This window comes from Acanthopagrus latus, chromosome 13, assembly GCF_904848185.1.
Source record: "Acanthopagrus latus isolate v.2019 chromosome 13, fAcaLat1.1, whole genome shotgun sequence".
NCBI lineage: Eukaryota > Metazoa > Chordata > Actinopteri > Spariformes > Sparidae > Acanthopagrus > Acanthopagrus latus.
This window is the reverse complement of record NC_051051.1, coordinates 27,306,964-27,334,318: the sequence shown is the minus strand read 5'-3', so window position 1 is coordinate 27,334,318 and position 27,355 is coordinate 27,306,964. Positions and strand designations below refer to the sequence as shown.

General features: G+C 42.3%; 2 protein-coding genes and 1 long non-coding RNA gene across 19 annotated transcripts in view; 1 reads left to right on the top strand and 2 right to left on the bottom strand.

The window, feature by feature from the left end:
- Window positions 1-21,799, bottom strand: part of gtf2ird1 (GTF2I repeat domain containing 1) — a 34,977-nt gene extending 13,178 nt beyond the window's left edge. The window contains exons 1-12 of one of the 5 annotated variants that reach the window (XM_037119947.1): window positions 21,451-21,799; window positions 13,088-13,217; window positions 12,790-12,931; window positions 11,629-11,805; window positions 11,293-11,476; window positions 8,417-8,733; window positions 7,801-7,896; window positions 6,337-6,420; window positions 4,656-4,839; window positions 2,574-2,599; window positions 1,594-1,720; window positions 39-82 (exon numbers count right to left, since the gene is read on the bottom strand). In XM_037119947.1, coding sequence (XP_036975842.1) covers window positions 39-82; window positions 1,594-1,720; window positions 2,574-2,599; window positions 4,656-4,839; window positions 6,337-6,420; window positions 7,801-7,896; window positions 8,417-8,733; window positions 11,293-11,476; window positions 11,629-11,805; window positions 12,790-12,931; window positions 13,088-13,213 — 1,507 coding nt within the window. In that variant the 5' untranslated portion in view covers window positions 13,214-13,217; window positions 21,451-21,799. Of the gene's footprint in view, window positions 1-38; window positions 83-1,593; window positions 1,721-2,573; window positions 2,600-4,655; window positions 4,840-6,336; window positions 6,421-7,800; window positions 7,897-8,416; window positions 8,734-11,292; window positions 11,477-11,628; window positions 11,806-12,789; window positions 12,932-13,087; window positions 13,218-20,465; window positions 20,487-20,555; window positions 20,828-21,450 lie in introns of those variants that run through there. The other 4 variants (XM_037119946.1, XM_037119943.1, XM_037119944.1 and 1 more) reach the window with 4 other exon arrangements.
- A 66-nt stretch (window positions 21,800-21,865) lies between these two features.
- LOC119031454 lies at window positions 21,866-27,165 on the top strand. Of its 2 annotated transcripts, none has more exons than XR_005078607.1 (4): window positions 21,866-22,004; window positions 23,618-23,844; window positions 24,075-24,176; window positions 24,546-27,165. It is a non-coding gene; the product is annotated as an uncharacterized LOC119031454 (long non-coding RNA). The 2 variants fall into 2 exon arrangements; XR_005078606.1 differs by having other exon boundaries at window positions 24,543-27,165.
- The window catches only part of clip2 (CAP-GLY domain containing linker protein 2), a 37,852-nt gene continuing 35,299 nt past the window's right edge, over window positions 24,803-27,355 (bottom strand). For 3 of the 12 annotated variants that reach the window (XM_037119948.1, XM_037119949.1, XM_037119950.1), the window contains one exon: window positions 24,803-27,269. In XM_037119948.1, coding sequence (XP_036975843.1) covers window positions 27,253-27,269 — 17 coding nt within the window. In that variant the 3' untranslated portion in view covers window positions 24,803-27,252. The remainder of the gene's footprint in view (window positions 27,270-27,355) is intronic. The other 9 variants (XR_005078598.1, XR_005078604.1, XR_005078602.1 and 6 more) reach the window with 7 other exon arrangements.

Below are 27,355 nucleotides of genomic sequence, written 5' to 3'. Positions count from 1 at the left end.
ATTTTTATAATGAAGACAAGGTTTTTAATGAAACGTACCTGCTTCACAGTCAGCCAGAGGACTCACACACGCACTGGTCGATCTGTGATGAGGAGTAAAAACACAATCAGCTGACGACCAGATTATTACAGAACTCATTCATTTAAACACACAAGTGGATGGAAACATCATCATTCTGTTTAAATCGACCTAAAATAAAAAGCTTCATTCTTCCTGCAGGGGAACAAAAACGTCTTCTGTCTTGTGCATCATCATGTTGCTCGACTGTGATGCAGCGCTGCGTTACGTAACATCTCAGCAAAATGTGGACAACAAGACGTCGTGTTGCAGGAGAAGACGAACAGGTCGACTTCATCATCATTCTTTATCGACTTCAAGCATTTTAGCTTAGATTCTACATATTTCAGCGATATGAAGCAAAAAATACCAACGTAGATTTGAGGAACCTGATGAAACTTCTAAAACATGCTGCTCGTAAAAATGAGAATATCTCACGACTAAAAAAGTTTCCAAGTGTTTGTTTGTTCATATTTCTACATTCAGAACCTTTTGGATTAATTTGTTTTGCATGTTTATTTAGTTAAATATGATGAAAATACAATTTATTCATGGCTCCATTAGGTTGTTCAGATTTTAAGGGATAGTTTGGACGACTGACAATAAATTAAAAAATAAATTAAGGTGTTAATAAAACCATAAAATGTGATGTAAATTGATATTTCTGTATTTGTTTACCTTTGTTTTAGTTCCTGTCATTTATTTTCTTTCCCACATTTATCAATGAAGTCATTTTCTTATGTGTATATTTATTTAAAAATGTGTTTTTTGCATTTAACAAATAAAATAAACACATTCCAATAAAGTAAAAAAAAATAAATGAAGGCATTCATTAATTTATAAATTAATTGATAATTGTGTCTTAATGTGCTTCTCTATCTATTTACCTTTGTATTAATTCACCATTTCATTTTCTATTTAACTTATCAATTTTGGTTTAAAAATCATGTATTTATTTCAGTGTTATTATTCTTAAGCATTTAATACATGTGATAAATTAATTGAAAATTAATACATTTATAAAAAAAACATGGAAATAAAACTGAATAAAATGGAAAATTAAAAAATAATACAAAAGCAAATTAAAGCAGAAATATACATTTATGTTACATTCTATGAATCAGTTGATAAATTCTAGTGTTTAAATGGCTTATCAATTATTTCTTTAACTATTTATTCTGATTGACTTTTCTTTCATCTGAACCACAAAGTAAGAAGCTCAACAGGCTGAATTAAATCTGAGGTAACATGCAGGATTTATAAAGATGCATGAAATCAGCTGATTCATGTCGGATAAACACGATTCTGACACACAAACTGTTATTACAGAAGAAACACTGAATGAACAGTTGTAACGTCTCTAACATCACTGAACCAACGATAAACTGTATAAAGAGTATTTAAAGTGTTTAATTCGGAGCTCATTATGAGCTACACATGCAGGACGGCTGGCTGCAGCCCAGCAGCTCAGGTTTCCTGCGTATAAACAAAGTGTGCGGGGGTGAAGCTGAACCCGTGCGTGGGCCGAGCTCTGACCTGCTGCTGTGAGGATTGCTGACCAGCTCGGCGGCGCTGGGCGGGAGGCTCAGATTGTCGGGGAAGCTGTCTTCAGGCGTGGAGCCCAGGTCGTGCTTCCCCTCCTCTCTCGCAATCTTGCCAGCAGCTTGAACAAACACGATGCAGAAGAAAAACACACAGAGCATCCTGTCAGTGGAGAACGTCTGCGGGTGTTCAGACATAAATACAGAGCCGACCGAGCCGCTTCTGTCGGCCCGTTACTCTAATTAATTGTCGAGATTCTGACAAATACTGTCCGGCTAAACACCCGGCTCACGTTCCACGACATGGAACCCTTCCAGAATAATTACCCTTTACCCAGAGTTCCCTCTGAAAACATGGGGATCATTCTTCACTCTAATGAAAACACAGCCTGAACTCGTTTTAAGAGCCAAATTAGCTGTGATTTGATCTAATTTTTCCACAATGCTGTAAAGTCGAGGTTTGTGCACCAATTATTATCTCAGACAGTCAGCTGGCAGTTTAGTGGGTCCATCTGGACACAACCAAGTAAGTGAGATCCAGCAGTCCGGCTGTGGATTCTGTAATATTCAGTTTATTTCTTCAAATGTTTAAAGGCCCGGACACACTGAGAGATAACAGGCTCTCTCAGTTTGACGCTGCCGCTGTGTGTCACGCTGTGTGAGGTGTGTAAGGAAGTCTTTAAAAGCATCTTTGATGTTTGTGCTTTACAGATAAAGTTCGGTGTTACTCAAATGATGAATTTAAGCGAAACATTCAGGTCAGCAAACTGTCAAATCATTCCTCACAGTTTGCCAGCATCACTTTTTCCCCCAAACAGAAAACTTTCAATTCTACTGACACCAGAACGCTTTCAAATATAATTAGTGAACTTGGCACGAGAAGTCATAGAGAGGAAACGTTTCATTTGCGAGGTAAATTCACAGCTCACGACAGAGAAAGGTCTTAAAACACAAACAGAGTAAATAAAGTCTCACCGGTGAAAATCCTCTCGTCAAACATTCTGCAACAGAAGAAGAAACAAGGCGTCAGTGAGCTTCAGCACAGATCATCATGCAAACACTCCAGCTGTGTCGTTAACAGCACATTAACGCTCCTTCAACAGTCCGTCTCAGTCAAACAATCGGCCAAGTGAGTCGTTATCGCTGATGAACTAAAAATAACCGTGTGGATGTGAACTGTCGTGACGTTCCCCTCCTGCTGAGACCTTCATGAATCTTTACACACTTTAACATTTCGTTGACGTACGTTCACTTAAATAAATCTTTGAGATTAAGACTGAATCTCTAAAAGGTCCAGCTGGTGAAGGAGGGAACTGTTTGTTGGTGCTTTCATCTATAATTACTTCACCAGCACGATGACCTCGTTTCATAACGAGGTCGCTGCTGAACAAGACCGAGCGTACAGTCCACAGCTGTGACACGTGTTTACGACACCACAGAACAAGAGCTGAGAGTCAACACCACTGCTGGCAGGTCTGCAGTTTGGTTTGAGGGCGGCGCTGGAGAAAAGGCAATTAAAAGGCTTTATTCTCTGTACGGTGGCCCTGTTGGGACATTTCAGACATTATTTATTATACATTTTCTACACCATCCAACCTCATTAGGTTGTGAATTAATGTGCTGCTGAATGTAGTCCCCAACAAATAAACTATTTACTCTAGTTTGAGGATCTTTTGCTAAAAACTAGAGCGTCTAGCTGTTTTTGTAAATATCTGAGCTTTTAATAAAGCTGAATCTATGTATTTGTAACCAGGACTGAACGGTCTTAGAGCTGCGTGACAAATACAGCATAAGGAAAATGTAAAGTATTGTAAGACGTGCGAACACACTCGTCATCTCGTCATATCAAGAGAATTGGAAACAAATCTTTGCATTGAGTCCGTCGACTCGTCTGCAGCGGATGATCTGAGCTACACAACATGTAGTTCTGTGTCGGCTGACTTAGACACGGCTGCAACACGCTAGAAAAGCAAAGACTGTAACTACGGAAGGAAACTAGTTGTAGAGTTTTCTCTGTAGTTGCAGGATTTGTTCCCTGTTGGTTCGGTCGTGTTGCTGTAAGAGACGCAGCGATGTTGTTGATATTCAGCCGTCTGATCATGAAGGACATCAGCTGAGACTTTTGTTTCGTTTTAGAGGACGAGGAGGAAATGAAGAAGAGGAGACGCAGCTGTTGTTCATTTTGCTCTTTTAAAAGGTTTGTTGATAAGAATAAAACTATTTTTGAGGTTTCTTTTGATGACATGAACTGTTGCAAAAGTAAAACGTCTTGATTAAAAGTCATAATAATTCATCCTCTGAATATCTGTGAGTCCGTCCAGCTGCTCTCAACTTATCTTAGTCAAAGTGACCACACACATCGTGCCTCGAGTTTAAACCTCTGTTTGAAAAACTAAGCCAGCTCACGTTCATGTATTTACATTCTGACACTGAACAACAAGCGGTCGAGCGACTGAACCAGCGGTCCGTCTAAAGTCTGTCAACACTGAACATCAGGACCCACATCTGGAGCATCTCTCAATGACAATGGCAACGTGATGTAATTCTGAATTAATCCCATTTTCAATCTTTCCTAATTGTATTAACACTAATGAGCCGCTGCCTGCAGGATTCGTTGGGAGATGTGTTATCTCAAACAAGGCATGGCGGCTCGTTTAAATTAGCTTAAACAAATGGATGGAGGAGCAGCCGCGTGGTGCTGCCAGGGGAGAGTCGTCTGGGCGCTGAGCGGAGACGGTTTAGCAGCGAGCTGAAGGAAACAGACGTTTAACTGACAGATGGTTGAGGCTGGCTGCTCACTGAAAACCTTCTCTAAATAAAGTTTGAGAGGCGATGCCACGCTGCAGTGTGCTGGAGACGAGCTGGACCGTAATGAAGAGGCAGCGGATCAACTAAGATCTGCACTCAGTGACTAAATTAAACTTAATTAGACACGGCGGCATGCATATGATGGGTTTCCTTAAAAAACTACCCTGTGAATCACATCAGCCTGATTTATCTCAGAGAGTCATGTGTGCCTGCAGGAACACATGCAGGAAGTCTGAAAGGATCTGTTACCGCTTCACGATGAAGCGGATTCCATGGCGTTCGTCCAGGATGCGTTTGAGTTTGGGGACTCCGTAGGTGCAGGGTCTCTTGAAGGGGATCTGGTCGGGGATGCCGATGATCTCTACAGCTCCGGGGTCGCAGGCGATTTTGCGGTAGGGTACAGGCACCATGTGATCAAGACCCAGGGCCTCAGCTGGAGGGAAGAAGATGGAAACTTTTATAAAAACACATGAAATGCTGCAGGAACGAGTCCTGAAACCTGGAGGTGAATCAGCATTTTCACACTTCTGGTTCTTCTTCACTTCAGTAACTCGCCTGAAATAAGGTCTGTGGTTAACATGCCTCACAGTTTGTTCCCACGGAGAGTGAAGCAAAGTTTCCAGGTCAAAATAACATGAAAGTCAACACAAAAGATGCGAATAGACACAAATTCACTGCTGTGCACAAACTCAACCGCACACCGAGCGTAAATAACATCATCTCAGATCAGTTTGTGATGTCGAGGCTTCAGCAGAATCTGATCACAGCAGACGAGCTGCACGGAGACGTCTGAGGTTTAAATCAAGTCTGCAGATACTTCAACTCTGTTTGACTGTGAAGCTCCAGAACTGTTCTACACTTTATATCCTCAGGAGGAGCAGAGGAGGAACTTCCTGGGAGAACTTCTCCTTCAGGAGATTTTCATGTTTTGTTCTCCAACATTAATCATCATTAAATGTCCCACAGTTTAATCATGAAGCTCTTCAAGTGTGTGAATGAGACTACAGAGGTTGTCGGGGACATTAAACGTCCTCACAGCAACACGGAGACTCATCTACTCACTAGTCCGTCTTTACAGGCCACTTTAGTTCCACACTGTTCTAACTCTGACTTTACAACTTGTACACTGATCAGTTTATAGAAAACCTGGATAGTAATTGTGCAGTAAGACTCTTAGTGGTGGAGACGTTTCAGTCATGTGACCGTGATGTCGTCTGTTTGTAGCCTAACATTAGCTTCTTACTGCTACACAGTTAGTTTACGTTCATCTGTGGAGATTATCTGGATGAACAGAACCTGGAAGGATCAGAAACATGGAGCCAGCCAGAGTGATGCTAACTGCAGGGTTAGATCCAAAAATACATCATCCCTGCAGAACTCTACATGATGCTACAGTCAGAACATCCTGAAGATATTCACTTTGACTCAAAGTAAAAGTAGTTCAGTCTAACTTGTTGTTATTCTCCAGCAGCCAGCACTCGGAGACACGCTGCCTGTAAAGTAATTCCAGCTAAATGAGGAATGAAACTTGGATGATAATCGCAGCAGCAGGCTTTGATATAAAAAATCCCACGAGTCTAAATGTTTTTAATTTGTAGGAGCCGTCTGTAAACACACCGGATCCACTGAGTCAACACACTGGAGTCGAGCTGCACACAAACATCTTCTGAACACTTTAAAATAAAACTAATATCTCGGTGTTGGTGAACTCAAACACAGCTGTGTTATTCTTGTTACTAACACAGGTTTTGTGTTTCACTGAGGAGAAGATGATCAAACCACAGCGCTGACCTCAATCCATCAGCATCCACAGAGTCATCAGTGAGCATCAACAGGAGCTGGTGGAGGCTGAGGTGTCTCTGTGAATCTCATCATGTGTGTGACTGGAGCTCAAACGAATTACAAACATGAAGAGTGAAGCTTTTCTCACCGTATCTGCTGTTGAACAAGATCTGAACGCACTCTCTCAGAGTGTTGATGTCCTCAGTCTCACGGATGAAAGAATCCCATTTTTCTGCAAGAAACAACTGCCGTTAATCCTCGACGAACAATTAAAGACACGGAGCCGAAGTTTATCAGAGATTTAACATTCAAATGAGCTTTAATTCAAAAGATCTGAAATTAATCTGCTCCATCGACTCCATATCAACTCTGGGAAATGAGTGCAAGCTTCTTATAGGATTACTCTTGACATCTTAGTAGCTTAGCCCTTAATTGCCGGGGGTTAGTATAGTTTAGCCTTTGTTCAGTAAACAATACTTGGTGACTGTACGAGCCTGCAAATCCAACAGGAGACAGAACAAACACAGGAGAAGGTGTTCAAAAGAATCGCAGAAAATCAAATCCTCTTCTGAGAGGCGAGTTTTATTTCTACTGTTGGTCTACAATATGTGTTAAAGCCAGACTGATGCAGACTGATTTTTAAGTGCCTAAAATATCCTTCTGGTTACATAACAGGAGACATAAAGGCTGACACCAGTGTCTTTGTGATAAGATAAGATAATATTGGATAATCAACAAAAAGCAACATTTTGGGGAAAAAAGGTTTATTATTACACAGAGATGAGGAGAAGATGGATACACGTCTCATGTCTGTGAATATAAAAGGTGTCTGAAGGCAACAAAGTCCTTCGCTCACTGACGTTACACTTGTTTTTGTACAGATTCAAATGAGAAATAACACGTAAAGTTATTACAAAGTGAGTTTTGTTGTCTAGATTTTTGTTTCTCCTGGCTGTCCTGTGCTGAAATCTTTACTCAAATGGCCATTAAGGTTGTTTCTATTTTTTTATTTTCATTTGTTGAAACATATTGGCCATCATCTGTCTTGTTCTTTCACTACAGCACTTAAAAAAATAGATAAGAAAATTATTTCTTATTTCTTCATGAGCAGATTTTAAAAATGATTTTAAAAAGAAACCTTGACCGTCGTCTTCTGCCCCAGAAGCCTCTCTGATCATATTCATCTGATTTACTGCAGCAATTATATACTAAAGCTCCACATTATACATTTTGCACAGTACCAAACAGTTTTAGTCTGTCAGCCTCCAACCAGCAAAATAATCACAACCCCAATTAAACGGCTCATGTCACTTGAGCACAGGGAACTAATGAAGTACTATATATATATATATTTATATATTTACATTCATATGTTTGTAGGATTCTTCTTTTGATGTTTTGTTGCAGACATATTTTCGACACCTTTCATCTAACCTTGAGACGACTTCAGAGGAAATCTGAGGGAACATTCTGGTTTTAGTTTAAATTGTGTGTTCAGTTTTACATGTGAGGATTCGACCTGCTCGGTGTCTCTAATGATGTATACAGATGTTACACATTTAAAATGAGACCACAGGTTGTTTTATCGTCCTGGTAACAAGGTGAACGTTACCTGACTTTTCGTGCACGATGGAGAACAGCAGCCTCTTGGAGATGTGGATGCCAGGAGGGCTCTGACCCTGATCGCCAGGTGGTCTCGTTGTCTCGTCTGAAAATGCAAGACAAATTAAACTGAATCAAATTATTCGGTTTAATTAATTTTGTTTCCAGCCAGAAATGCTCACTTTGCATCCAGATATTCAATTAGCTCCCCTGGCATCCATTAATACTTATCTAATCAACTGCAAAGATGCAAAAGCTGCAGAATAACAGAAAGACAGAATAAAACATTTCTGTGGGACTCTTGTGTTTTTCTGCATTTCTGAGCTGTGACTTTTCCTCCAGGATCTAAACATGTAGGTAAACCGCTTCTTTAGAGACGTTAGTGTTACATGGAAAATAACAAGCTGAATAATCGTCAGACTTCAGAGCAGACTGCAGATGGAGCAATTAGTCTGAAACACACTTTTATATATATATATTTTACCTTCCTTATTGCTGTGATCATTACTTTGATTGTTATGTCAATCTTGAGTTTTCCTTCTATTCAATACAGGAATCTGCTCAAATTAGCACAACAGAGAAAGAGTCAAACACACGTGTTCACTGTAACACATTCTCTGTCTCACCATTGTTGGTGCAGTCCTTGACAGACGTGCTCTTGTCCGTCCCTGGCGTCCAGGTGGACCCTCTGTCTTTGCCCAGGTTGAGGAGGGACATGGGCTTGAAGTCGAGCTTCCCGTCCGGGTGAGGTTTGGAGGACATGGGCATCCCGTACAGGAAGCTGGACAGGACAGAGTTGCTGGAAGAGGCGGGACTAGATGACGTGACGGCCTGGGCTGCTGCAGGCTTCCCTGGACCGTGGCTGCTCGGTGTCATGACGACGGAAGAGTTGTGATTGACATCAGTGCTGGTCTTAGATTCTCGAGACAAATCCTCTGCTGGCCTGAACACAGAGGGCGAGATACTCGGTTATACACTGTGTCTCCTGACTCGTCTCTTTGCTTCTTTTAACAGTGTGTTCTTTTAGAAGACGTCGTTAAAGGTTAAATCAGACTATATTCAGTTATAAATTCTGTTTAAGCCTCAAATTGTCACAAAACTGTTTAACTAAGTTCAGCTCAGCCAGCAGAATAAACTGATGGTGTTTTATGTTTCTGCAAACCACAGATACATTAGATCTGTATGTTTGATATGAATCATATCAATACTACAGAACATGTAATACTACATTAAGATGACAAATAACCAGCATGAAACCATCTTTAACAGGATGTCTGGATGTTTCCCAGCTAGACCACAACAAAACTGAAAATTAAACCAAAGACAGATTAAGTTTCAACACATCTGTGGTTTGCAGAACTGCACATTACAAACATTTATTCACTGTCAGCAGCTTCATACTGAAGAACAAGTGAACCTCCTGCCTCGGTTCTCCTAAAGGTCACAGGACGTCCTGAGTCGAGAGCCTCTTCTGATAAATCTTCCCTGCGTGATCCATGGAACGAGATCTGAATCTTGACCAGCATGAAAAATGTTTGGCTCGTGTTTCTACCAGTTGAGGATCGTTGCTAAACTAAAAGCTGAGATGGAGACCATGACGAAGACTTCAGTACAGTCGACCAAGTCCTCTGAGAGGTCTCATGTAAATGCTCTTCTTGTCTAAAATGTCTTCCTGTGATCTTGTTCAGACCCTTGTATGGTCAGACTCCGGCTCCACCCCAGTATCTCCTGTAGGACTCTGAGGTCCTCTGATCAGTTCAGGGTCGGTCCAGCTCCGAGCTGAAGACATCAGGAGACTCTCGAGGTCGTAGCTCCAAAACTTTTCCCTCACTGGACTTCAGTTGTGTCGACGCTATTCTGTGTTTAGCTTGAGTGTTTTATTTACTCGTACTTGTTCTGTATGTATTTAACTCGATGAGCTGTTGTTCTCTCCATCTCCAGTATTTTCCAGAGAAAAACACACAAAACAAATCTGAGTGTCTGTCAGTGTATTCATATTTAACTTGATTATGCAGTTTTAGTGGAAGGAAACTCCCCATTAACTGTAGGCAGAGGCATGTGACGGCTGTTATTAATGGAGGAAATGCAGAGAAGAGAGTCTTTAAACAACTCGTATGCTCCGGAACTAAAACTGAGTTGAGTTCTAAGAAGCCAAAGATGATCGAATTAAGCTTTAACGATGCGTTCACTTCCTGTCAGTCAAAAGAAGCTGTGCTCAGTCTTGTGGGAGAATCTGATGACCAGCGTGACTGAGTGCATAGATCTATCATACCAACACTCCTCCCACAAACAACACATAATCAATAAATCCTCCTGAGGCTCAGCGTCCACACCACACTGACCCCATCACACAGTTAAATGTAACTCTGACCCCGAGGCTGCTGACCGACTTCCTCAAACATCAGGACCGTGTGACGAATACCCTGAACGTTAAAAAAGGTCTCTATCTAAAAAGAGAGATAAAAGAACTTGGTTGTGAAATCCTGTCTCATGCTCTTATGAACCTCTGTGGAGACTCCTGGCGTCTGATAAGACTTCCTCCAGCGTCTCACTGTGCCTGAAACAACATCAGCTCACAGGGCTGTTTTCAGCCTCAACACCCACTCAGGAAACTATTTGGACTTTGCTCTGACTTTTAAAGAGTGAACATGCAGTCACAGGGATGATGGGAATCTTCCTCACTGAACAATGTCCGAGAACACTAACAAACTCAGTCACAGGGAGGAGAACATGGCACGAGTCACTGTTTACACTGCTCATGAAGCTTTAGATGTGTGTGAGGAGATTTCTCTGATAAGCCTCAGACTAAAAGAAGTCTTTCACCACTGGAGAGTTGGAACAAAACTAGGCTGTCTATGATGTAGAAAGATTAAAGTATGTTAGAGATGGATGAGCAGATAAAACAGAAACGGTCCCACTGATGGCTGACGCACTTCAGTTCATCAGAGCTTTGCCAGAGTCAGTGTTCCCTCAGTAACACCACTGGGTGACGGTTAGAAAACATCATGTTTTGGCTTAAAATGGCTGTTTGTGTTGCTACGATCACGGACAGAGAAGTCGTGAGGTTGTCATCTGTAACTTTATCAGCACAGCCATGTCATCACAAGCATGTGGAAGAACGATCTGTCGCTGATTTAACAGGTCCAGGTAAAAGACTGTCCAACTGCATATTCCACCAAAATCATAGTTATACCGTGTTTTTCTGTAACGACGCAGTTTTAATACCTGTTACTAACAGGCTTCTGCACAGCAGGCTGTTAAATCTGACCAGGTTTTGTTAAGAAGCAAACATGCAACCTGAGAGTGGAGAATTAAAACCGTCTATCCCTCACTAATACACTGCAGCCTGTCTGCTACCAACAACTACACAGAGATCCCCAGACAGCCCAGCGTGTCTCTGCAAAGCATTAGAGGCTTTTGTTCCGTGTTAGATGTGAAACAGCTGCTTTCATGATCTGATACAAGAGTTGAAACAGCAGCGTTCTTTGTGTCAGTGCCTCACCTCTTCACTGTGAACTGGATGCGGTGGCTCTGCTCCAGGATCTTCATCAGCGTCTTGGTGTCGTACTCAGAGGGCTTCTTCAGGGTGACTCCCTCGGGCAAACCGTGGGCCACCACACAGCTGGGGTCCTTCTGGATCCACTCATAAGGCACAGGGACCAGGCTGCTCTTCCCCACAGCCTCACCTGAACACAACGCAACACATAATAATTACAGCTGGCTACAGACAATCTGCAATCTGAGTAACAGGCTATCCTGAGTCCACCCAAGACTGTGAATCCAGTCAGTATCTCCTCCAACATGCTGATGGAAAGAGGTGACATGCTGTGACTCTTACTGTAAAGCACAGTGAAGACTTCCTCCACCATCTTCCTCAGGACGAAGATGTTGGACTGAGCGTCTGATGGAGCTCTCGGCTTGCTGTGCTCGCCGTCCTTACTCAGTTTGCTGAGATCGCCTTCCTGGTCTTTGGTATGGGCATTCGCTGTGGTCACGTTTTGCAGACATGGCGCCCCTGAAACCAAATGATACAAGTCTTACATCCACTAAAGTTAAAAGGAGGCCAAGTGCACGGGAACATTTCAGACGCGCTCAGGAACAGAGTCAGGACCAAAGAAACAGAGAAGAAGAAGACTGAGGATGTGGCTCCTGAGACGTAATGAATACGTTACCTTGTGACAAACGCTGCCGTATGAAACAAACGACTTGTGTTTCTGAGAGTGTGTCTGGATAAATGTAAAGCGTCTGCAACAGAGTGATTAAGTCGACAACATTTAGCCACAATCCTCCTCGTTTGTTAAACCTGACGACCTGAAACTCAAACAAAAGCTTTATTTCTGTTTTCTGTCTTGACTGAACGAACCAAACTGCAGCTCGTGTTCTCTGGAAAAACTCATCTCGTCTTTTATTAGCAGTCTGATGAAATTAAACTGTGTAACAGGAGGTCAGCCCTTCAGATCGGAGCATTATCAGGGAAACATTGTGGAGTCTGAAGACATTATTTGCTCTCAAGGTCAACAGGTGAGGCTGAATGTGTGCGAGCTGATCTGAGATACAAAGCTCAGCTTACACACTTGCATACTCGTTTGTTTGAAGGAACTGAAGGCTGAATGAAAGAGCTCATCGTTTGGTTACGTTAATCAGCCTCTCGTCTAAACTTGCTGCAGAAATCCTGCAAGTTATGTGATGAAAATGTTGGTATGTGTTCTTTGATTTTGATTTTTACCTCCGATGGGGATGACTGCTGATCTCTGACAGACTTACTGAGCTGTGATCAGTCAGGTAACATCTCCAGTTTAGCCGAATGAAACACAACAAGATCTTTTATCTGATATCAGGGAAAAGATGCGAAGCTGCAAACACTTTGTTGCTTCGATTATTTTATGATGATGGTGCAGTTACTGAGGATTTCTGCTGAATGTGCATCTGCGTGAATCCCTGCAGGGGCGAGCGTGATCTAACGGGAGCGATCGATGTTACCTCAGAGAGCAGAACTTACGGCAGAACTTGTAGAAGTCTGTCTGGATTTCCCTCCTGGAGTTGAGGAACACTCGGCCCTTTTCTGTGCCGACGGCGATCACGCTGTCCTCGTGTATGGTGACGCACGCCACCTCAGCGTTCAGCTTGGACATCGCCATGCACTGCAGGAGAGACACACAAGCATCATCCACTGTGAGGAAGGTGTGTGAGGACAGAAACACAGGGTACTGTTTATGTTTAAAGGTGGACTGTCACTTATTGGACCACAGACTAAGATGAATGAGACGACAGATTGTGAGTCCTGATCCAAGACGTACCACTGAGTCCAGCGCAGACACCAGGCTGGTGAGGATTTCCTGTCTGGCCGACACCAGCGGGACTTGCGGCTCGCCACGGGAGTTGGTCCTGATGCCATCACATGCCAGCTTCCTCATCTGAGCCATGCCTCTGCAGGGACACCGCCAGCACAGTTAAGTCGGGCAGCCACAGAGCCATAAAGACAAAACAAGTCAGAGAGCTGCAGCGGTGACCTGCATTCAAAGCAGCTTCTGCTGACATCACTCAGTTTGACTCTAAGCAAATATAAGCCTGCATGCATGAATATGATACTGAGGCCGGAGTGTCGTTATCGCAGAGGAAGGCTGAAGGTTTATTTTATGTTTCATACAACGAGAAGACGAGCTGCAGCCGCCTTCAGCAACCACACAGCTGATCTGACCAGGAGCTGCACGTCGTAGCTCTCTGAGAGTTTCATACAGCAGAACAGACGAGCTCGTGTGTTCAGGCTCAGATCTTCACATGAGGCCTGAATGTCGCAGCTCAACTCTGAGGGTGAGCGGGCTTTAAAACCATCTGTCCGGCAGACTCAGTAACTTCTCATAACTCACTTCTTAAAACGCACTTCCACAGAGCGTCTTCTATGTGAGGTCATCCTTTAGAAATAGATTTTTGCACTTTCTATCCTTTTATTCTTCTTTATTTATCTGTTTTTATTCCTCTGATGTGATGTCACCTTCTTCTTGTCTGTTATTGATTTTAACCTTTAATTTATCTCTTTATTTGCATTGCTTTTTGGGGGATTTTGCTTGTTTGATGGCTTTTATTCTTTTTACTTGTGCAGTAATTCTTCATATTGACATTTTGTGTTTTGCCTTTTGTTGTGTTTGTCCACCTTTTCTCAGGCGACGCTTGCTGAGTGTTTATTCTATAATTTTGTCTTCCTGCTTTTGTCTGTCAAAGCACTTTGTAAACTCATTTTTTAAAGCTGCGCCATTAATACAATTATTATACAAATCAAACTGACTTGCTTTCTGCTCAGGTCAGAGCAGGTTGGTGATTTGATGATGGACTCCTCCTCTACATTTTCAGCAATCACACTTTTCTTTGTGGTTCTCTTCATGAAAAGTGTCGTGAGATATCTGTTGTTGTGATTCGGGTCTTTATATTTATCTGACCCGACTCGGCAACAACTCAGCTTTGAGCTAAATGCTGACAGAGGTCGTGCTACATGCCTACAGTGACACGTTAGCATGCAGTTGTTAATCAGCTGATGAGGATGATGAGGTATCTGGTCATAAACTGCAGTACACACTGTCTGAACCGGGTTCCACAGAAACCCATCTGGTGGCTCTCATGACATTTCAGGGAGGAACACAAATGTCAGCCTCGTGTCGGCGCTGGAAGGGAAAGTCAGAGGATCCATTTGTAATCAGGTCAGTGAACCAGAAACGTCTGGACAATGTTTGGTGCCAGTTCATCCAGCAGGTGCAGCGATATCTCTTCAGATATGTGACTTTGATACGCGAGGAAAAAAGTCACACTCGTCCTCCATTTGTACAAAACTTATTGAGATTAGTCGTTCAGATATTTCAGTCTGGACCAACGTTGTGGACCGACTAACACTTCCACCCCAGAACCAGATCCAGACCTCTCACACCTCTAGGACAGCTAAAAAAAACCCAAATCCTTCTGCAGTTTGTGGTTTTCTCTGGTCGTTCGGGTCTAAGTGGAGCACTCAGACGAGATGACGTCATCTGAGCTGATCATACAGAGTTTTCTCTCCCTGACAGATGGCAGAAGAAAAACAGATACTGAGATAAGAAGCACATAAAGTCTCTCTCTCCACAACGAGGCGTTCACATCGAATCATCGTTTCAAGTTACAAATCATTGGGTCGAGTTTATGGTTGGATTAATTTAAAGATGCACTTCCTTCTCTTTCCCTCTCCGTCTGCAGCCTCCTCCACCCCCGAGGCTCGAACTGTGGATCATTTCTGCCGATCGTCAAACGTTTGTGAAAAATGCTCTTCACAACTGAAACTAAAGAATCAGTTTGAAGACGTCACTGTAGGCTTTAGAGTTTGTGATGAGAATTTTACTGACTGGACGATCAATCAGTGAAAATAATCTGCAGATTAATCAATAATGAAATCAAATTTCTTCTTCAATTTCTTGTCCAACTAAAGTTCAAAACCCAAAGACTCCTCACGGACAAAGAAAAGCAGCAAACCCTCAAATATAAAGAATGAAATGAAACGTGCTGATGTTTGAACAGACTGAAACGATTGATCAGTAATCAGAATAGTGAACGACTGATTTTCTTCCGATCAACTAATAATACTAATTATGCTTCTGCTAATATCTAATTAACTTCACTGTGGATTTGTTTTGCTGTTGATCTTATCAATGAGCCGATCAGTTGTTGACAAATGTTGATCAGTGTTTCGTCCTCAAAGATCTTCAGTTTACTGTGACAGAAAGAAGAGAGAAGTCCCAGAGATCAGAACTGTGGCGGCCTCAGATCCATCCATCATAGTTTTATAATCACATTATGGTTCTGAACTGGAGTCAGATGTTGGTCGTGGATCAGCGGTTCTGTTATTACAGCAGGTGAACTTCCACCGCGACACGTTTTGAATATATCAAAAACAAAGTCATGCTACCGTCGACCATCAGCACGAGTAAAAGCGAGGAGACCAACAGGAAGAGGAAGTGTTAAAGACGAACTGCTCGGCTAAAGCCAGGCACTATGTTCTCATGGCAACTGAAACCCGTCTCCTTGGAAACTAATCTCGGGGCATTTGAACAATGCAGCTCTGGCCTTTAATCTCTCCAGACACTGGGAACCATTATACTCGCCTCTGGCAAGCCTGAACCACTGACTCAATAGAGAGAGGACAGAGAGGCAGAGGGAGGAGGGTGGAGGGTGGAGGAGGGTGGAGGAGGGTGGAGGGTGTGGTGGGGTTCAGCTGCACCAGTCTGAACGTGCCAACTCCATTGGCCATCTAAATCTGCCTCCCCTGAGGCCGCAGCAAACATTAGCCCCCTCCTAAATGATTGCAGTCTGGAAATAGATGGCCTCTTTCCCTCACATATTCAAAAGGCAGAGGACGGCGGGGATGAGCTCAGCCTCGCCACAACGCCATGTCGACCGCTCTGCAAGAGCGAGAGCGAGCATAATGTCACAGTCCCATCACGGCTCTCAGTGAATACTGAACAGTTCAGGCTGGAGCGACAAATAAAGCAGCAAACACGAGTCCATTCTAACGCTAACGGAGCAGAGGAGGCACAGGAGGCTCAGATGTAAATCCTGCCGCTGCTCTGTTGACGGTGAATGACGCAAACTTTGTAGACGAGCCAACACGACTCGCTGTGATTTCATCCAAACCGTCACTCCGACAAAAGCCTGTTTATTCTCTGAGCTCCCCAAAATCAGCCGGCGGGCCTCGTTAGCAGGAGCGACGGGCGTGTTTCAGTCTGACGTCGTCAACTCAGAGAAGTGTTCGCTAAAAAGAAGATCAGCAGAAACCAACAGCGTTCATCGAGACGCAGTGAAAGACAATAAGACACTTCTCTGAGAATCAATTCATGTTTACAGTCAGATGAGTCGAACAGTTTCTGCTTCCAGCTGCTTCAATGTGAAGATTCACTGCTTTAGTTTGGACTCTTTGGGTTTTGGACTGTTAGTTGGACAAAGAAGCAATATGAAGACGTCACTATGGACATTTTATAGGCTAAATGATTAATTGATTGATCATAAAAATGATCATTAGCTGCAGTCCTACACCGTTCTATTGATGTTTTATGATGAAGTCTGCAGGTTGGCATTTTTCCTGCGTCTTAAACTCTCGGCCAAACTGTCAGAGTCGTTTGGATCAAATCCTCGAGGGGAATTCGGATCTCCTCAGAAACTTCAGAAAACCTGTTTTGGAGTCTGTAATGTGATCAAGAGGTAGTGAGTAATATCTGTACGGGACGGTCAAGGTGACCAAGGAGGTTTTTACGTTAAAAAAAAACAAAAAAATCTTGGAATCAGCCAAAGCAGTTCAGGATTTGGACTTCCTGGAGGTTCTGGAGGTTCTGAGAAAGAACCAAACGTGACTGAAAGATTCAAACGGAACCTGTTTTCACGCCAAACTAGTAGTTTGTTTGTAGTTTTAAACATGACTGTTGAAAACATTAATAATCGATCAATCGAATGATTGAATAATTGATGCAGTGTGATGTTGTTCTGTTTTACAAAGAACTCATTAAATGTATCAAATAACAACATTTGTCCATGAATTCATTTAAATAATCATTACAGTAACGCATGAAGCTGTAAACACTGCTTCTTCTTAAAGTCAGTGTTGGTTATTCTCCATGATGTGAAATCATCACATCACTAACATGGACAGTAGAGCTGCAACTAACTCATCTGTCACTTCATTTTGGATTAATTGATCAGTTGCTCTATTAAAGGACATAAAATATAGAGAAACTGTTGATCAGTGATTCGTCCTCAACCCAAAGATCTTCAGTTTACTGTCACACAAATCAGAACATGCTCACATTTAACAAACTGACATCAAGAAACACACTCAGAACAACTGATCAATTATCAAACTATTGATCTCATTAATTCAATTGTTGAAAACTAATCAACGAATCATTGCAGCTGTAATCTAAAGTGAACAAACAACTTTATCATCTTGTTGTTGTTCAGATCACTCGTGTTTTCTCCTCGTTTGACGAGCTGAGAAACATCTGGTTAAAACAACATGCAGAAGGTTTAATGAATCTATCCCCGCCTGAACCTGCACACCTGCACACCTGCACACCTGCACATCTGCACACCTGCACATCTGCACACCTGCACACCTGCACACCTGCACATCTGCACACCTGCACATCTGCACACCTGCACATCTGCACACCTGCACATCTGCACACCTGCACATCTGCACACCTGCACAGGTGTTCAGGCTGACAGGAGGCTGAGCTGAACCAGGTGAGATCTCACACTCCATGAACCAGAATAAGCGTCTGCACTGTGACGGAGCAGCGTGACGTTAACTCCGTCAGCTGAGGTGAGGCTGACGGCGCCCCGAGGAGCTGCAGGCGGCCGAGCGGCCATCTTGTTGTTCTGAGTGGATCTGTTGTGTGTTTGTGTTGTGAAGGCGTCACGAGTTCCTTCACACTGATCCACTTATCTACAGGTGGCAGCGAGACGCCAACAAACACTGTTAGTGTGTCTATGAAGAGGGAAATGCATTCCACACACACACACACACACACACACACACACACACGATGTAAACAGACACTCGGTGTGTTGACTCCACAGGGAACGTCTCGTCTTCCTGCAGACGACTTTTTCCTGTTCTGCTGTTTCTCAACAGACCACATGTAGTTTGTGTTTCACAGCTGACGATCAATCGATCAGTCGTCAACTACTGAATAAATCCACAACTATTTGTATAAATGACTATAAATAAGTCTCCGTCCATGTGAACATTGTGACAGTCACAGTAAACTGAAGGTCCTTGTGTTGAGGAAACACTCATCCACATGTTTCACTATGATTGACACCAATAATAATAATCGGTCGTTAACGATGTCGCTGGTAAACTGAAACTTTCTGGCCCGAATGTCTATTTTCCCGGTGGAAACTAATATGGGATCAAATATCCATATTTTTCATGATAATGTATCGTAAGTTGTAAGTTTGTGACAACAGTACAACCAATCATGTTTCTTCAGGGCTGAAACTGACTCAGTTCCTGACTTTCAGATCTTATATTCATGTATTTCCTGTTCTACTTCCACTCCTCTACATTTATTTGATAACCTTAGTTATCACTGATCACTGTGGTGTGTAATCAATCAGATAGCAGAGCTGTGGGCGAGCTGAACGTGTTTAAATGAACTTTATCTGCAGTCGGACTGAAGACACAGACAGCGATAATAAAGAAACTTCTGAACATCTGATCATCAGCTCTCTGTGAGAACAACAACCAGCCGGCGTCTCAGAGACGTTAATCAATCGTCGTCTCTACAAGCCCCAACACCCCCGCAGTCCCACAGGTGTGCAGCACCTCCACAGGTGTGCAGCACCTCCACAGGTGTGCAGCACCTCCACAGGTGCCTGGCCAAAGAGCTGCAAGTCAGTGAATCAGGATGTGAACCAGCGCCGACATCACAAACACTTCAGCCACTGAATGATGGCTTGTTTAAAACAAATTAAAACCACAGTTTTGACGTGTCTGCGACAGTTTTCAGGGTGTGGTCTGACAGCGGCTGCCCAACATGTCATTACAGCAAACAACAACATAATCCTGCTGCTTACACCCAGCGCCGCGGGCTGCGGCCTTCTGGGAAACCTGTCAGCATCACGCTATGATTTTAACCGCTGCGCTGCCAGGAAGGATTTGATCAGTGACAAAGAGCCAGAGAGCAGATTAACAGGGATCTGACAGAGCGGCGGGTCGGACTACATGCTGGATCCAACCTGTACAGCAAAGAGTTACAACAAGATGCTGGCTGAGGACCATCATCTGAACGTATCAATAATCTGATCCTGATCATCAGTCCTCTGACACAGGCCCAGATGTGACTGAATCAATTCTACTGTCACAGAAAGAAACCAGAACACGTGTGTCAGTGTCAGACATCGATTCAATAGATGAAACTAATCTATTGATCAATTAGTTCTAGATTTGAGTACACTGAAGCAACATGTCGGTTGATATTATTGATAATGGACGAATCACAGCGATGATGACTTTTACAGACTACAATAATTAAAAAATACTGTGTTTCAGAGACTTATCGACTATCTGCAAATGAATCTCCAAACTATTTTCTTCCTTTTAAGTTTTAAATTATTTGACATCAGTTTGTTAAATGTGAAGTTTTCTGGTTTCTTTCTTCTCTGACAGCAAACTGAAGATCTTTGAGTTGTGATCGACTTTTCATCACTTTTAAACAAACAACTGATCGATTCATTGAGCAGATAATCAACAATGAAAATAACTGTTTGATGAGTGTTTTGTCCCCAAAGATCTTCAGTTTACTGTCACCGAAGAAAGAAACCAAAAAATGTATTAATCAATGATAAAAATAAGTGTGACTAATTTTACATTTAATCGTAGCAGCTTTGTATTTGACGGGTTATTAACAGTTAGAAACAAAGCAAACCTATGTTGTTGTAGTTTAAACTTTTAGTTTAGACCCAAAGTGAGATACTTAAGTTATTATTTTACTGTTATGAGAACTGACAAACATATTAGCAGGTTTACTTTTACACATTTAACTCCTGACAGTGATTATAGTGAGTTTATAAGAGTATTCATCATGGACACAGCCACAAACACAGTTAATTAGCAGCTGATAAAGTTGATCACTGGTCATTAAGAGATGTATAACTAACAGATACCTGGTCACAGCTGTGTGTATCCACCAGGTGTGGCCAGGTGTGACCTGACAGCACCACCTGTGAGTGGATGTGGTGTGATGGAGGACTCACACTGGAGGTTTCTGAGTGTTGGCAGGAGCAGAGCTGTTAAACTGGCATCACATGAGAGTGGAGGGGAATCACAGATCTGAGAGCAGGCGGCCATAAACACACAACATGAGTCCAAATGTGTCCCGTGAACACAATGTGGTGAAGACATCTGACTAACTCTGAGTCCTGTCAGGAGAAAAACACCCCACAGTCTCTGCTGTCACAATAACTCGCAGGAAACACGATGCCTCTGTGATTTAAGTTTGATTTTAGAGGATCAGATGTTTTCTGGCTGGATAAACCAGATTATAATCAGATATCACAGTCGATCAGAGATCTATTGTGTAAGTTTGAGCTCCTTCCTTCAGTGTAACGAGGCTGGACTGAGCTCATCTGTGATCTTTGTGTGTTCAGCTGGAGTTTAAACGTGTTGTGCTGTTTGTCGTTTAGCTGCTTCAGCTAGCTGCTTTGTTGTGGCAGCTCGGTAACCTTATCGCTGATCGTTAGCACTGTGAGGGGTAATTTAGCAGCAGACAGACGCTGTTTCATGACCATAAATTCAGGCTAACATTCAGTCAGAAGGTGTCAGACAGGCTCGTCTCAGGCTCGTCGAGCTGCTGACTAACTACGACCTTTGTGTGCCTCTGACCGTCTGTCTGTCTAATCAGCGCTGCTAATTAGCTAACGGTATCATAATAACGCAGCGCTAGCTCAGCAGCTAGCTTAAAGTCGTTAGCTCCGCTGCGTTAGCCGTCTTGCTAGCTAGCGCTAGCACTTTGCTTTCATCTCCTCCCCCAGTCCAGAAACGAGGTTATAATCTGTAATTTCTGCTCGTACAGTCACAGAAAGCGACAAGCTTGATGAGAAGACACTGCTGAAGAGTTGATGAAGATAAAAAGAGACAGCCAAATCTCACCGTAATTAGCGATTAAATAGCCTTGTTGCTGCTGTCAATCCCGGAATAGGTTTATTCCCCGTTTTAATCCATCAGAAACGCTCTCAATTCACATCCACAATGTCGCCGCAGCGTCTGCTAAAACATCGTAATCCGGATCATCTCACTGTGGACTTCGACGGCCTGACTCACACTCTCTTATTAGTGTATTTAATCTAAGTTTATTTCTGTTTTTCCCTGAACAGAGCAGGGTGTCCCTTTCCCCTTTCTTTGTTCTGTAATCCAGTAAAATTGAAACTCATTCGCCTCCTGCTAATCCCAGCCCAACTCAACAACAGCATCTATTGGCTGCGATTTACATACAGGATTAACGGAGGAACCTCTGGAAAAACCCTCCGGCTGCACTCTGCAGCACAGAGAGCAAATATTCCCGGAATGATTTCTTATTAAATCAGCAGAGACTCGCAGAGAAAGAGCTCAGCTCCACTGTTAGTCTGAGAGAATCCTCCTCAGATGAAGGCTGAACACCAGCCGGATTATTTTTAGTGGACATCAGCAGCTCCACGTCCTGACAGGTATGCAAAGCTCTGATATCTGAAAATAGATTTAATATAGGGTAAAGTTCAGATCCCGAGGAGGAGCAGACAGCCTGCATACATCCAACACACGTTTATATTAAACATAATCCTGCATAATCCACTGCAGATAATCTGGGTACTTTCACCTCAGTTCTATATAATAAATAAACTTCATGTATACAGCACCTTTAAAAAAAAACAGAATTTACAAAAGTTGGAAGATGGACGAAACTGAATAAACAGCTGAGACAAATAAAAATAAAAGTGATAAAACTGGAGAAAATTAAGAAAGAAGAAAACACTTAAATAAATCAAATAATTAAAACAATAAAGGATGTTTAGAAGACAGCAACACATCAGAGAGATTAAGAACAGATAAAGAGATTATAAGCAGTAAAATCAATAAATGACAATCAATGGAACAAATAAATGATGTAATAATAAAAAAGACATCACAATTAAATCCAGATAATTAGTCTGAGAGCAGTAAAAGGAATGAAAGATGAACATTGCATCACACTAATCTGGTTACTTTCACCTCAGTTTTATTTAATAAATAAACTTTATGTACAGAGCAACTTTAAAAACAGAGTTTACAAAGTGCTGATGAGAAGGAAACTGAATATAACAGAATAAGAAGTTGAGACAGATTAAATAAAAGTGATAAAACAGCAAAAATCACAGGAAATCAAAAGAGAAGAAAAAAATCATGTATAATTTAAAACGTTTAAATAAATAAATCAGTTAAAACAAAGAGATTATAAGCAGTAAAATGAATAAATGGCAATAAAAAGATTAAATATAACAAATAAATGATGGTGAGAATAAAAAGATGTCCCAATTAAAAACAGATAATTACTCTGACAGCAGTTGAATGAAACTTTCAGTATTATAAAAGTAGATTTAAAGTCTATAAAAGAGTTTTTCTGCACTAATTCGCCAACAACACAAAGATCTTAAAAGAAAAGTTCACCCGAAAACTGAATTCAGTGTCGTGGACGACGTCCTTTGTTTGATCGAACTGTAACTTAATTAAAAACTTAGTTCTTGTACTAATATAATCTGGTCCAGTCTGGTTATAAAGATGCCTTAATACAAACATATATATTCATGTCTTTGTTTTTAAAGTCAGATCAGCTTCCACTTGATATAAAAGAATATTAAGTCCACAATATAAAAAAGTCACAACATAGATTAATAATCTGCTCACAGTGCAGAAACACATTAAAACATTTGTGATCATGTTGATTTGTGTTTTCACTGAGTCGTAAGTCTGATTCTGAGTCAGGACTTTATAGATTATGGATCTGCAGATGGTTCTGACAGCCTGGTACTGATCCACTTCAGACAGGCTGAGTCAGCACCACACATGTGACTCAGGTCTGAAGTCTCACCTGATCAATCTGATCAATACAGAGAACAGATCAGCTGTTAGTGCGTCTCTGATAAAGATTTTATTTATCTCACCTGTCAAACAGAGAACTGACTTTATTTATTGAGAGTTAATTCATTTGTTCTCGATCAGGAAACATTCGGGAAACAATCAGGAAACATTCAGGTGACTCTTTTCTTTTTCCGTATTGAACTCATAAACTCATTTGTGTGTGCAGGAGCTGCTGCTGAGTGTCTGGATACACAACAGCACAACAAACCAACGTGTAGTAACAGGAAGAGGACAGAAAGTTTGTGAGTCTGGTGAGACGTCAGCAGGACAAAGTGTCAAACTCAGTCCAGATTGAATAACTGCCTGAACACAGGAGAACAAGATACTGACTACAACTGAATATTAAGACTCACCTGAAGGACATCACACAGGCTACTGCAGGTTCTACAGAAGGTGCGCTCGATTTGCTTACCCAGCTGTCCAGGAATGATATTAATGTTATTAATTAGGATTTCATGTGTGTTGTTTTAGCTATAGTGGCCACAATTGAATTTGTTTTGACCGTGTCATGTCTGGGGCTCCGTACGAGTCAGTTGTTTTGTGTCGGGTGAAGTTGTAAATGATCTCACTGAGACTTGACTCGACGTCTGAGGTTAATGTTTAATCTTCACGTTTAATCTCAGCCGCTGCAGAGAAGAGCTGAGATTGAAAACAGGTGAAGACTGAAGACAGACGAGCTGCACGGAGACGACTGATGTTTGGAATCAAGTCTGCAGCTGCTTCAGGTGAACGCTGCAACTCTGTTTGACTGTGACGAAAATGAAATGTTCTGTGGACTTTAATCATTCTGATTACTGGTAACTGCTTCAGACATTTTGGCAGAACTGTTCCTTTAATATTCCATCCTCATTCGGGGTACGTTAGTGCAACATTTCCAAACAGAACCCTGAAATGTGTTTGTTTAAAAATAATCTGGACCTTATTGTTCAGGACAGTAAATCTGGTCCGTCTCTTTTACTTTTGCAGATTTACCTCCAAACCACAGAGAAATATAAAGTCATCTACGTTCACCAGGAGCTAAAACTACATTTCTCCTTCCACCTTTCTGCTTCTGCATGTAAATAATCACTTGTTTATTCAAATGTCACCAGCAGAACCGATCCGCCCAGCGGCAAACGACCAGGACGAGAGGATGAGACCTGACATTTACTGAGAGCAGCGAGGAGACGAGGAACATCTGCAGGATCCACACATCGTAAATAAACATGCAGAACAGTCAGAGCGTTTCTTCTTCAGCACCGAGGAGCCCGACCCGTTCTACACATCGGCCCGTGTGTGTGTGCTCAGAACCGAGCAGAGAGGTGACAGAAGTTTGCAGGAGTGTGAAATAAAAACACCAGCAGGCCGAACACACATTGTTAATATTTAATGACTCAATCTCCAAAACCATTGCAGCAATAATCCAAAGGGTTCTGAGCCCTCCAGCTCAAAAGTCCATGTACAAGAGATCCGATGTGAAATGTATCCGGGTCACGTCTCTCCTGTAAAGCAACAGTGACTCAGAACTGCACACGGCCGACAGATGGATCAAACAATAACTGGAAGACCGACAGTATAAATTCTATACATGTTCTCAAATGAAATCGAACATCTTACATCCGGGTTTGGGTTGTAGCTCCTGTGGCCGCCCTTCAGAACTCAACAACGGGTCAGATCGGGCCGCTGTGTCGCACCACATGGAATGAATTAATACTAGCGTGTGTGGATGGAGTCTGTACGAGTTAAATAAAAGAGACAGTGAGAGGTGTGCTGGGTCACACAGAGATTAACATAAGTCACTAAGTTCATCATACAAACAGACCTCAGACCTCCAGGCTCATTAATATCAGGCCTGGAAGGATGTGCAGTGTCTACAGGGACTACTTTCTCAGGAGGCTGGTCACATTAGCCGACACCTGAAGAGAGGACTGATGAAACCATGTGCTGATCCAAACATTCAGGTGCGCTGTTGTTGTGTAACTGAGCTGAAGTGTTGGTTTGTGTTCACGCCTCATTCTATATTTCATGTTTCACCTGTTTAACTCTTGATTTTTGATCCTGTGGTTGTTTGTCTTTGCTCATTACGAACACCGAGGTCAGATTCTTCCTGCACAATTCACTTCTTTTGTCTTGTTCTCTGTGAAGAAAGAACAGACATGATGATAGTTTTGCTGATGCTACACAGTGAGTAATCAGAGGAGCAGTGAGTGTTGAACTAAATAAACTCAACAAACAAAAACCGAACCCTGTTTTTGATAACCAGCCGTTATATAAGAGTGATAATGAAGTCAAAGGACGCCTGCGGGAGAAAACACTCGGCTCTGTGCTGTGAATCCACCTCCATCTTTTTACTGAGGCTTCCTTTTGTGCATAAAGTCCAGAACATAACCCTGAAATGATCAGAGTGATCTTTATTATCACTGAGGATACTTCAGGAGTGCTCGAGCCTGATGGTGATGAGAGTCAGACGGACAGAGCTGAGTGCTTCACAGGCTGCTTTATAGACGAAAAAGGCAGAAAATGATGGTTGTTTTTCAGTATGATCCGCGACTCTACGTGAGATTTGGAACAGAAAAGAGTATTTTGTTGTGTTGTGGTGGAAGAGAGACTTCAGAGACAAGGTTCAGGACTTTCTGGAGCTCATGGATTCAGGCGACAAACGATTAAAAAGATTAAAAAGGACTGAAGAGTCAAACAACACAGAGACTCACATCCTCTGAAATAAGTCTCGTTGTGTATTCCTTGAAACGTTAACAGACGTGGACATGTTCACTTCCTGATCAGGTCTCATCAGTGTACAAAGCATCACTGGGATGTGACTTATGATGCTGTGGAGTATTTGAGTTATATTCTCTATATTAGAGACACAAATGGACGTCGGCCCGTCTCCTCGGTACCGGTGCTGATACCTGACACTGATAAAACAAACTACAGTACGTAACCAGTAAATACAACCAACCAGAGTTTATAATCTGCTTCCTGTATACACTGACTCACATTCCCAGATCACCTGAACGGTCATGTGATCTGAGTCTTCAGGTGTGTGGACGGAGGATATTTCTACTGGTGTGTGTTTGGACCGGGCCTCAGAGATGTGAACCTCTCTGTGACTGAAGTTTTCCCCTCGCTGGATTCAGTCCTTTATTTAAGAGGATGTGAGTTATCTGACTCGATGACGACACGCCTGACCTCTAAACGTTAGTCCTTCAGTAAAGTTTGAGCAGAAATGTTTGTGTGTAGCTGCTGGAGTTAAACTTCAGAGTTCAGAACAGACTCAGTGGAGATGATGCTGCGGTTTAGAACAATCCTCTCTTCAGGTATCAATCGAGGTGACAAACGAGCCGAGCTAGTAACAGAAAGAGTCGGAGTCTCACTGGCCAGGACAGCTCAGCCACGGAGGATTATTACAAAGCTGGGGAGCAAAGTAAAGGTAATAAATAAAACAAAGAAAGCGACTGAGACCCAGTTCTTCACTTCTTCATGTCCGTCAGCCGGATCAAAGTTCTGAATTGTCGCAGAGTTCTCGGCAACTTGAAGATTCAAACTTTCTAACTAGAGTAAAGCTTCAGAAGTTGCCGCCTGTTTGTTCTCTGTACCGATAATATCTCTTCACGTCCGTGTTTCCTGTTTACATCTTATAGTACTTTAAGCGGTCTTCATGATTGGCTAATAGGTGCTTTCTGCAACAAACACATAAATTCACTGGAGATAGAGATTCACTGTTTTGGTTTTAACTGTAAACTGAAATGTTCCTCAGGCGTCCGTCGCAGGATCGGGAGAAGGTGGAGCTCTGCACGTCCAGTCCAGTCTAATCTCTTCTGCTCATATCAGTGTTGTTCCTGAAACACAAAGAACAAGACGTCTTAACAGCGACAGACCACTGATGTCTCCTCATGCATGATGGGTAACATACAGTGAAGGTATA